General features: G+C 47.2%; 1 protein-coding gene across 1 annotated transcript; it reads right to left on the bottom strand.

Moving 5' to 3' along the window:
- Window positions 1-2,316: 2,316 nt before the first annotated feature.
- LOC120937833 (protein kinase C delta type-like) lies at window positions 2,317-9,517 on the bottom strand. The gene is made up of 5 exons (XM_040351341.1): window positions 9,306-9,517; window positions 7,534-7,672; window positions 7,170-7,328; window positions 4,291-4,419; window positions 2,317-2,990 (listed from the first exon to the last, which is right to left on the bottom strand). The coding sequence occupies exons 1-5, from the start codon at window positions 9,404-9,406 to the stop codon at window positions 2,817-2,819; spliced, it is 702 nt and encodes a 233-aa protein (XP_040207275.1). The 5' UTR covers window positions 9,407-9,517; the 3' UTR covers window positions 2,317-2,816.
- Between the last annotated feature and the right edge of the window lie 2,916 nt (window positions 9,518-12,433).

Here is a 12,433-nt window from a genome sequence, read left to right as displayed (position 1 = left end):
CACCCCAAACTGCCCTATATCACCCAAACTGACCTATATAACCCTAACCTGCCCCATATCACCCAAATGTGCCCTATACCACCCTAGTCTGCCCTATACCGCCACATATATACCTTAAAGCACCCTAACCTGCTCTATACCACCCCAACCTACCCTATACCACCCCAATCTTCCCTAAAGCACCCTCACCTGCCCTATACCACCCCAATCTGCCCTATATCACCCTAACCTACCCTATACCACCCCAAACTACCCTACATTACCCACCTGCCCCATACCACCAAATCTGCCCTTTACCACCCCAATCTGCCCTAAAGCACCCTCACCTGCCCTATACCACCCCAAACTGCCCTATATTACCCCAAACTGCCCTATATTACCCCAACCTGCCCTATACCACCCCAACCTGCCCTATACCACCCTAACCTGGCCTATACCACCCCAATCTGCCCTATACCACCCTAGTCTGCCCTATACCGCCACATATATACCTTAAAGCACCCTAACCTGCCCTATACCACCCCAAACTGCCCTATATTACCCTCACCTGCCCCATACCACCCCAAACTGCTCTATACCACCCCAACCTACCCTATACCACCCCAATCTTCCCTAAAGCACCCTCACCTGCCCTATACCACCCCAATCTGCCCTATATCATCCTAACCTACCCTATACCACCCCAAACTGCCCTATATTACCCCAACCTGCCCTATACCACCCCAACCTGCCCTATACCACCCTAACCTGGCCTATATCACCCCAATCTGCCCTATACCACCCTAGTCTGTCCTATACCGCCACATATATACCTTAAAGCACCCTTACCTGCCCTATACCACCCCAAACTGCCCTATATTACCCTAACCTGCCCCATACCACCCCAAACTGCTCTATACCACCCCAACCTACCCTATACCACCCCAATCTTCCCTAAAGCACCCTCACCTGCCCTATACCACCCCAATCTGCCCTATATCATCCTAACCTACCCTATACCACCCCAACCCGCCCTATACCACCCCAACCTGCCCTATACCACCCTAACCTGGCCTATACCACCCCGATCTTCCCTATACCACCCTAGTCTGCCCTATACCGCCACATATATACCTTAAAGCACCCTAACCTGCCCTATACCACCCCAATCTGCCCTATATTACCCTAACCTGCCCCATACCACCAAATCTGCCCTTTACCACCCCAATCTGCCCTAAAGCACCCTCACCTGCCCTATACCACCCCAAACTGCCCTATATTACCCCAAACTGCCCTATATTACCCCAACCTGCCCTATACCACCCCAACCTGCCCTATACCACCCTAACCTGGCCTATACCACCCCAATCTGCCCTATACCACCACATATATACCTTAAAGCACCCTAACCTGCCCTATACCACCCCAAACTGCCCTATATTACCCTCACCTGCCCCATACCACCCCAAACTGCTCTATACCACCCCAACCTACCCTATACCACCCCAATCTTCCCTAAAGCACCCTCACCTGCCCTATACCACCCCAATCTGCCCTATATCATCCTAACCTACCCTATACCACCCCAAACTGCCCTATATTACCCCAACCTGCCCTATACCACCCCAACCTGCCCTATACCACCCTAACCTGGCCTATATCACCCCAATCTGCCCTATACCACCCTAGTCTGTCCTATACCGCCACATATATACCTTAAAGCACCCTAACCTGCCCTATACCACCCCAAACTGCCCTATATTACCCTAACCTGCCCCATACCACCCCAAACTGCTCTATACCACCCCAACCTACCCTATACCACCCCAATCTTCCCTAAAGCACCCTCACCTGCCCTATACCACCCCAATCTGCCCTATATCATCCTAACCTACCCTATACCACCCCAACCCGCCCTATACCACCCCAACCTGCCCTATACCACCCTAACCTGGCCTATACCACCCCAATCTTCCCTATACCACCCTAGTCTGCCCTATACCGCCACATATATACCTTAAAGCACCCTAACCTGCCCTATACCACCCCAAACTGCCCTATATTACCCTAACCTGCCCCATACCACCCCAAACTGCTCTATACCACCCCAACCTACCCTATACCACCCCAATCTTCCTTAAAGCACCCTCACCTGCCCTATACCACCCCAATCTGCCCTATATCATCCTAACCTACCCTATACCACCCCAAACTACCCTACATTACCCACCTGCCCCATACCACCAAATCTGCCCTTTACCACCCCAATCTGCCCTAAAGCACCCTCACCTGTCCTATACCACCCCAAACTGCCCTATATTACCCCAACCTGCCCTATACCACCCCAACCTGCCCTATACCACCCTAACCTGGCCTATACCACCCCAATATGCCCTATACATCCCTAACCTGCTCTATACCAACCCAACCTGCCCTATACTACCCCAAACTGACCTATATAACCCTATCCTGCCCCATATCACCCCTATCTGCCCTATACCACCCTAGTCTGACCTATACCACCACATAGATGCCCTAAAGCACCCTAACCTGCCCTATACCACCCCAAACTGCCCTATATTACCCTAACCTGCCCTATAACAAACCAATCTGCCCTATATGACCATAACCTGCCCCATACCACCCCAATTTGCCCTATATCACACTAACCTGCCCTATACCACCCCAATTTGCCCCTATAACACCCTAACCTGCCCTATACAGGCTCCCTAAGTCTAGATGGTAATGCCGGGATCCGAAGACCAGCAAAGGACTGGCCTGGCTGAAGACAGTACAGGACTCTTGACTAGTGAGTGTTTCTCAAAAGTCAGCCGTCTTCATTCTTTCATTTCCTGTTCAGCATCTTTTTTCCATTTCCTGCTTATGAAGCTGAAGCCATCAAACAATCTCTGTTTTGCATTTGCAATTCTCCTCTGTTTCTTTCTTCTGTGGTGAATCAGTTTCTTCACTTCTATTTGCTCATTTGTGTCATTTGTGTCTTTTTCTTGGCACTGCAACAAGAAAATACATAAATCAGACCCATCATTCAATACAGGACATACCAACCAGGAGATGCATTTTCATATGTAACACTACACTACCTAATGTTACCATTATAACTAGGGTTGTCCCGATACCGAGTATTTGCGGGAGTACTTGTACTCCCGCAAATACCGCCGATGCCTAAATAGAATACTCAACCCCCCCACCCCCCCGCTGCCGTCGCTACCGCTACACCGCATCCCGCTGGCCGCCTGGTTAATACTAGCGGGGAACATTACAGCTTTCATTTGAATAGCTGTAATGTTCCCGCCGCGCCGTGTATAGACACTCCCCCTTGCTCGGGTGATCTGTCCAATCCCGAGCAAGGGGGAGTGTCTATACGCAGTGCGGCGCGAATCATTACAGCTATTCAAATGAAAGCGTAATGTTCCCCGCTCGTATTAGCGGCGCGGCAGCATGCAGGTAAGGGGGGGGGGGACATGGCTGCTTATGGGGGGACATGGCTGCTTAAATGGGGGGACATGGCTGCTTATGGGGGCACATGGCTGCTTATATGGGGGGACATGGCTGCTTATATGGGGGGACGTGGCTGCTTATGGGGGGACATGGCTGCTTATATGGGGGGACATGGCTGCTTATGGGGGGACATGGCTGCTTATATGGGGGACATGGCTGCTTATATGGAGGGACATGGCTGCATATATGGAGGGACATGGCTGCATGTGTGGGGACATGGCGGCATCTGTGGGGGGACATGGCAGCATCTGTGTGGGGACATGGCGGCATCTGTGGGGGGACATGGCGGCATCTGTGGGGGGACATGGCGGCATCTGTGGGGGGACATGGCTGCATATGTGGGGGGACATGGCTGCATATGTGTGGGGACATGGCTGCATATGTGTGGGGACATGGCTGCATATGTGTGGGGACATGGCTACATATATGGGGGGACATGGCTGCATGTGGGGGGACATGGCTGCATCTGTGGGGGGACATGGCGGCATCTGTGGAGGGACATGGCGGCATCTGTGGGGGGGACATGGCTGCATATGGGGGGGGGGGGGGACATGGCTGTATTTGGGGACATATTTAAAAAAAAGTATCGGTATTCGGTATTGGCGAGTACTTGAAAAAAAGTATCGGTACTTGTACTCGGTCCTAAAAAAGTGGTATCGGGACAACCCTAATTATAACTGACATTTTGGTTCTTCTATGAACTTATAATGATATTTTATAATAATAAATAGCAGTGAAATGATCTCCTTGTATGTGCACACATAATATTAATTGCACTTCCAATGAACTTACATCTGGCATCCACAATGGTGGGGTAACCTTTCCTTCCTCCAGCTTCTTCCACTCAATTGATCTGAAGAAGGAGTGTTCTCGCAGTCTTTCCACTGCCGTCCCGCGAACTTTTGGATTTTCTTCAAGAAGCTGTAATGAAAAAGATATATTTAGAATACAGTAGATTGTCACTAATAGAAAATGAGTTTAGTTTCGGCCATTTAAAAAAAAAAAAAGAAAACTCAAAATGTCATATTTTAATTTCTTAGTGTCGTTTTAAATTAAGATATGTCTTCTGGAAGGATCTAAGGTAGCATTCCTGAACCGGTCTAGGAGTTCCTCCAACAGCTCATGCTTTCAGGATGTCACATGGGTAGTTCAGATGTAATGCTGACCTCCTGTGTGGTGAATATCCTGCCATAAAATCTGTATTCAACACTTCCAGAAGTCAGATACCCCGTCTGTGCTTCCTGACTCGAACCCCTACAGCACTATAGCAAATAGTAATGATGTGGGGGCTGGTGAAAGGAATCACAGAGCACAGTGGGGGACCAGGTAGCCGACATCATAGGCTTGCGCACGGGGTGTGCCGGATGTGCCTGGGCACACCCTAATTCCCAGGCACACCCAACACACCGCAGGGCTTTTTTTGCTGGCAAAATGTGTGAGATTTATTTTTCTCTCACCTCTGGTAGCTGAAAGTGGGACTATTTGTCATGGAGGATGTGTAACTCCTGTGGGAACTGCAGCCACTGGCTGCGGAATAATCAGCCAGTCAGCCGCATTTTCCGATGCTGACTCTGTAGTTCCGGCTATATCATCCCTGTCAGCTGAATATCACTCCGCCGCCAGCTGTCAGAGATGAAGCACGTGAACTTCAGAGAGCACCGGAAAACTCCTGACTGCTCACTTCACAGCTGTGGCTGCAGTCCTCACAGGAGTTACTCACCATCCTATGCCCTGTGTGCCAGAAGACAGCTTTACGATCTCCTCTCTGATGCAGCATTTGGGGGAAAACTGTCTCTCTCCTCGGGTTCCTATCTGCCATCTGGCTGAGTCAGTTGGGGTGTAGTGTCACAGTTTGCTCCCTATTGCAGAATGCTGCGAAAGTCACGTGGCGGCGAACTGCGCATGCGCAATGCGTTCCAACGGCAAATGCAATGCGTTCCAGGGGATTCACGACACTACCCTTCAGTGAACCCATCACAATTTGTCACGGAAGTGAGGTAGACGTATTACTATACACAGAGCGGGAAGCAGTGAACCCATCACAAACCCATCACAATTTGTCACGGAAGTGACGTATTGCCATAGACGGAGCGGGAACAGACAGAGAGACATACGGGGAGAGAGACATATGGTTCTCATTAGATGTGTATGTCTCTTTCTCTCCCGCCCCCGCTCTGTCGCTCTGTGTATGGTTCTCATTAGATCTGTATGTCTCTTTCTCTCCCCGCCCGCTCTGTGTATGGTTCCTCGTCACTTCCGTTCCGTGACAAATTGTGATGGGTTCACTGAAGGGTAGTGTCGTAAATCCCCTGGAACGCATCGCAATTGCCGTTGGAACGCATTGCGCATGCGCAGTTTGCCGCCACATGACTTCCGCAGCATTCTGCAATAGGGAGCAGAATATGACACTGCAGGGGCTTTCAGTGCCTTTCACAGCTCCAGTACAGGTGGGAGGAGCAGGAAGAGGAAGAGATCATCACACACAGAGTGCACCCACGATCTCTTTCCTCCTGTCCAGCACACAGCACAGCTCTCCTGGGGATGATGAAGAAGATCTGAGGACAGATAGCAGTCTTTTACCTGTGAGTACTGACCTCCTCTGCCTTTTCCACTATACAATTCTGTGCTGTAAACCTGCTCTGTACTTTGCAGGTTTACTAACAGAGAAAGTACAATTCTTGAACAGGTTAGAAATTTCTGGGACTTCCAATGTGTTACACAAATGTATTCCACATACACATTATATCCTGTTAAAAAATGTTTTTTAATAACTTATAATGTGTGTGTATATGGAATACATCTATGGAGCAGCTCAGAAGTCCCAGGAATTCCTAACCTATCAAAAACTCTTATCATAATAATACAGCCCAACTCCAGGACAGTAAAAAAGTCCAGCCTTGGGGCCCTTTCACACGTGTACGGATGAAAAAGGGACATACATTGGTCCCTATGAGATTTTACACTACAGAACGTATTCTATACGAAACCATGTTAAATGGACTGTAGTTCAAATCTTCAAAATGCAAAAAGCGCAAAAAATGCCATAGGTGTGAATCCAGACTTAGTCATAGGAATCTGTGAATGTATAAACTACAAGTTCAATCCAACATGGCAGCCGGCACACTGATCAGCACACCTGCCTACAGCTCTGCAATGACAGCCATACAGTTCTATGGGCAATAGAACTGTAGGCAGTGTCTGCAGGAGCCTGACACTTCACCCGCACTCTGCTGATTGCGGGCGCAATACTTTGCAGTCTCCAGTTTAAAAAAAGAATAAATGCCCTAGCAAAAATCTATGCATTTATTATTTTTTAATAAAAATGTGAGCGAAGGCACTTGGGTCAGGCAGGCACATAAATGGGTGGTTTTATGTACATATGTGTGAGTGTTTGTGTATATACAGTGTGTGTGTGTGTGTGTGTGTATATATATATATATATATATATATATATATATACGCGCGCATTTGTGTGTTTGAGTTTTGGGGTGCACACCCTAATGCAATAGGCTGTGCACGCCTATGGCCGATATACAGGATCTGGTAATGTACTACATGCTAGAGAACTTTCTGCAAGCTTCCCTCTTCAATGCAGAAGAGCCTTTTTACATAAACAATGCTCAGGACCTATAGCTCTTGGATAATTCTAATTCTCGACTATCTATACTTACTCGCTCAATGACATCTCGAAGGTCAGGGTCAATGTTGTTTGGATAGAGTGAGTTCCTGCATTTGGCCGATTCTGCTTCTGCTCCTGTGGCCATTTCAAACAGGATAACACCAAGTGAATAATAGTCGACCGTAGCATCGTAGGGGTTTCTATCGTGAATCTGATAAAACAAAGAGTAAGGGTAACATTAAAATAAAGCACATGATACACAGAGCAGTAATAATAGGTAATAAATAGTTGATAGAAATTACAGGTCACGGTGTGGTCCCTGTCTTTTTTTTTAGGCTTCTTGTCATAAAATCATAAACATAATAATATAAAGATTGAAGTGTTAAAAGGGCAAATGAAGGGTGGTAGATACTTACCTCTGGGGCCATATAGTGTTTAGTACCGGCATTACTATACACTTTCTTGGATCCAAACACACCAACTATAGAAAGGCCAAAGTCTGCGAGTTTTACATGGCCGGTGCCGTCAAGCAGTATGTTGTCGGGTTTCAAGTCTCTGTAAAAGAAAAGAGAGGATTATATTTACAGATCAATACATTTTTATTTTATTAATTAAGAACATAAAAAAAAAAGTTGCTGCACATATTACACAACATTGTAATACAGTAAACTGTGAAGGCATATAGTATAGAATTTGTTCGGGCCTTGATGGCCTAGTCAAATTTTTAAAACCTAATAGGTCAGTATTAAATGGGTGCCAACGGGTTAGATCACCTACTAACTTTCTGCACCACTTTATGAATCGCAGCATGAACCTCATGAGCTCAGTTCCCAGCTTATTGCAGTTGAATAAACCATGTCAAGTCCCAGTCTGTCATTCTGCAATACTTTAAAATCTTTATTGAAAGCAAGGGAGCAGAAAAACTCCATAGGCTGTCTTCCTCTGTCACATTTTGCCCTTCTAGTGGGGCATGTTTAAGTCCCACTAGGGGGCGATACGCATTAGAATGAGACAACCTGGGGAGTGTTTCTATCCACATGTAATAATATAGTTATAGACACATTGGCCCAGATTCAGGTAGGGGCGCGCACTGATACGGCGGCGCAGCGTCTCGTCTTTACGCTACGCCGCCGTAAATTACAGGAGCTACGCTGTATTCACGAAGCACTTGCTCCGTAATTTGCGGCGGCGTTGCGTAAGCGCGCGTAATTCAAATGATCCCGAATGTACTGCGCATACGCCGTCCCTAAATTTTCCCGACGTGCATTGCGGTAAATGACCTCGCAAGGATGTCATTGGCTTCGACGTGAACGTAAATGGCGTCCAGCGCCATTCACGAAAGACTTACGCAAACGTCGTAAAATTTGAAAATCGCGACGCGGGAACGACGTCCATACTTACCATTGGCTGCGCCTCCTAATAGCAGGAGCAGCCTTACGATGAAACCGACGCACGCAAACAACGTAAAAAACAACCGCCGGGCGCACGTACGTTTGTGAATCGGCGTATACAGTATATATATGTCACATTAATTTATTATGAGTTGGTGATCCATTATCACCGTGGTCATTCTCACATTCTTTTTACTCCCCCCCCCCCCCCCCCCCCCATATTTTGTTCTATTCTCACCTCCCCTTCTTAACTGTAGCGTGGCCGAGCTCCTCTTCCTCCTGTCAGTCAGGTGTCCTGCCATATTTTCGGGGGACTCTGCGTCGCGCATGCGCAGTACAAGGGGGGTCCTTATCCCCCGGGCAGAACTTATTCGGCAGAACACCGGCTGGGTCCCTGCGCTACAGGAGATTCAGTTTCCTGTTCCCGGCCGGACTGAACGGAAGTAAGCACTCAGTGTGCACTTCCTGTCAGTCCGGCCGGGAACAGGACACTGAATCTCCTGTACTCGGTCGGACTGACAGGAGGAAAGAAGAGGAGCTCGGCCACGCTACAGCCTGAAAAGGGGAAGTTGGGGGCCCCAGGCCAGCTCGGGGCCCCAAGCAATTGTTTGTTTTGCCTGTCCTGTAGCGACGGGCCTGAGTAGATGCACAAAAGCTTCAGCAGCAGGGGACAGAACTGGCAGAGGGCAATTTAACCCTTGTACACCCATCCACAACTAGAGTACCAGTGTTGGGTGGTGTTGTCTTTTAATAAGAAATGGTGAATATGGATGTAAAATCATGATGGAAACACTTACCTATGAATGATACCACGTCCGTGCAGATATTGCAGAGCGCAGAGAAGTTCAGCAGCAATAAATCTGTAAAAAAAGAGAAAAGGTCTGTTAATATCACACATCTCACAGAATAAGTAAATAAATGATTAATAGATGATTTCTTCCAAGCCGTGCAAGTCAGAGGAACTGACTGAATGGACTGAATGATAGGCACTGTTCAGTTTTTGGGGTAATACAGTTGTTGGTCCTAAACCAGCCCATAGAAATTTGTCACTCTACGTGAAAAACGTGGCAAAATGCATATCACACTTGTGGTGCCATTAATTCTTAACCACGCGGGTATACTGCGGCAGGTTTGCTCGCCTGGGTATACGTCAGCCACTTTAAGACCACTTGGGGGGGCGTGACAAAGGAGTCGATTCTCGTGCACGGCGGCTGCGATGTTCACCAGGCACCAGTGGGTCGCTTCTGAGAGACAGAATGGAGGTCTGTCAGTGTAAAAAGACAGATCTCCGCTCTGTCAGGGGTGAGGAGAGGGGTGAGGAGAGGGGGGAGGAGAGCGATCTATTGTTCATACTAAGTATGAACAACGATCGGTCTCCTCTTTCAGGCAGTCCCATCCCCCCACAGTTATAATCACTAGCTAGGACACACATTTAACCCCTTGATTGCCCCTAGTTTTAACCTCTTCCCTGCATGTGACATTTATACAGTAATCAGTGGCTATTTTTAGCTCTGATTGCTGTATAAATGTCAATGGTCGCAAAAAAGTGTCAAAAGTGTCTGATCTGTCCACCGCAATGTTGCATTCCCAATAAAAATCGCTGATCGCCACCATTAGTAGTAAAAAAAAAATATAATAAAAATGAAATAAATCTACCCCCCTATTTTGTAGACTCTTTTGCGCAAACCAATCAATATACGCTTATTGCGATTTTTTTTTTTTTTTTTTTTTTACCAAAAATATGTAGAATAATACATATCGATCTAAACTGAGGAAGAATTTAATTTTTTTTTAATATTTTGGGGTGATATTTATTATAGCAAAAAGTAAAAAATATTGATTTTTTTTCAAAAATTTTCTTGTTTATAGTGCAAACAAAAAAACGCAGATTTGATCAAATACCACCAAAAGAAAGCTCTATTTGTGTAAAAAAATGGACATTGATTTTGTTTGGGTACAACATTGCATGATCGCGCAATTGTCAGTTAAAGCGTCAAAGTGCCATATCGCAAAAAGTGGCCTGGTCAGGAAGGAGGCAAATCCTTCCGGGGCTGAAGTGGTTAATGGCATCTCAAACGCAGGTAGCAGTTGCCTGAAAAAATGCACCAAAATTTACATTGCAAAAGGGCATGAGGCTCACTGCCCAAAAAAGTCCATGAGTTACTTTGGCACATTTAGCACAAGTAGGGCAGCTCATACAAATGAATAGGCTGCCTTGTGCTGTTGCACAAAAAACATGTAAAAAAGGGAAAAATAAACGCGTTGCGTGGCGCAGGTGTGAATACACCCTTAGATCATACCTTTGTGATACTTACCTTATTGCAGCAGTTGATAATGGAGCAGAAGTCTTGATCTGGTTGGATAGTTCTCCTCCTCTCATGTACTCCATAACGAAGAAAAGATTTTCCTGTAAAAGACAAAGAAATATATAAGTTCAAAAAGGGAAAGTGGATGTAAGGATTGTGTTTTGTCAGAAATGCAGAAATATAGGGCTTATGATAACAAAGGACAGCACTAGATTTCTGGCAGGATCAACAGGTATTTGTCTGCTCTTAATGAAGAGATATAACAAAATACTTTGGGCTAGATTCAGGTAGCCGGGCGCATTGTTACGGCGGCGTAGCGTATCGTATTTACACTACGCCGCTGTAAATCAGAGAGGCAAGTGCTGTATTCACAAAGCACTTGCCTCCTAAGTTACGGCGGCGTAGCGTAAATGGGGCCGGCGTAAGCGCGCCTAATTCAAATGAGTATGAGGGGGCGTGTTTTATGTAAATGGGTGGTGACCCGACGTGATTGACGTTTTTTTACGAACGGCGCATGCGCCGTCCGTGTACATATCCCAGCGTGCATTGCTCCAAAGTACGCCGCAAGGACGTATTGGTTTCGACGTGAACGTAAATTACGTCCAGCCCTATTCGCGAACGACTTACGCAAACAACGTAAAATATTCAAAATTCGACGCGGGGAACGACGTCCATACTTAACATTGCGTACGCCTCATAGAAGCAGGAGCAACGTTACGCCGGAAAAGCCTTACGCAAACGACGTAAAAAAATTCCGCCGGGCACACGTACGTTTGTGAATCTGCGTATCTAGGTCATTTGCATATTCTACGACGGAAGCGCCACCTAGCGGCCAGCGTAAATATGCACACAATTATACGCCAGCGTATTCAAGTTACGTCAGCGGAGAAAGCCTATTTTTTCAACGTATCTGCCTTTGAGAATCGGCGTAAAGATACGACGGCTCAGATTTGAAATTACGGTGGCGTATCTGGAGATACGCCGCCGTATGTTGTTGCTGAATCTAGCCCTTTGATTTGTATATTTATTAGACCAAGTGGGAACAAACAAGAGATGGTCACTGTTGGGTTTACATTTTACACTTTAAATGTAAGTTCACATTAAAGTCAGAATACATTTTTTTGGTAGGAACTTTAAATACCGTATTTATCGGCGTATACCGCGCACTTTTTTGCCCTGAAAATTAGGACAAAATCGTGGGTGCGCGGTATACGCCGATACCCGCTTTCCCGCGCCGAGTTTTGAATACTGCGCCGACATATACCGAGCGCAGTACACTCGGGTATAGTCGGCCAGTCTCGGCTCCTTCCGCGCTCACGTCCTGGACGTACAGGACGTCAGCGCGGGTAGCCGAGCGTTGCCGACAATACACGAGTGTACTGCGCTCTGTATATGTCGGCGCAGTATTCAAACTCGGCGCGGAAAAAACGAGCGGGGAGGACGCGAGGACGCCGCAGAAGGATGCCGGACCCGCCAAAGAGGACACCGGACCCTCCGCAGAAGGACACCCGAAGCCGCAGAAGGACACCGGACCCGACGAGGCCGCCGATGGACGCCGCGCAAGACACCAAAACTGTAAGTACAAAAAAAACTTTTTTTCCACAGGATTGGGGGCCACT

This window comes from Rana temporaria, chromosome 4 (genome assembly GCF_905171775.1).
Source record: "Rana temporaria chromosome 4, aRanTem1.1, whole genome shotgun sequence".
NCBI classification, from domain to species: domain Eukaryota; kingdom Metazoa; phylum Chordata; class Amphibia; order Anura; family Ranidae; genus Rana; species Rana temporaria.
The sequence above is the reverse complement of the archived record's forward strand: the minus strand, read 5'-3'. Positions and strand labels throughout refer to the sequence as shown.

Coding starts and splice junctions, on each gene's coding strand:
- LOC120937833 (XM_040351341.1), bottom strand. CDS start 9,406: ATGTGTGATATTAACAGACCTTTTCTCTTTTTTTACAGATTTATTGCT. Junction 7,329..7,533: donor AACACTATATGGCCCCAGAG/GTAAGTATCTAC, acceptor TTGTTTTATCAG/ATTCACGATAGAAACCCCTA. Junction 2,991..4,290: donor CACCATTGTGGATGCCAGAT/GTAAGTTCATTG, acceptor TTCTTGTTGCAG/TGCCAAGAAAAAGACACAAA.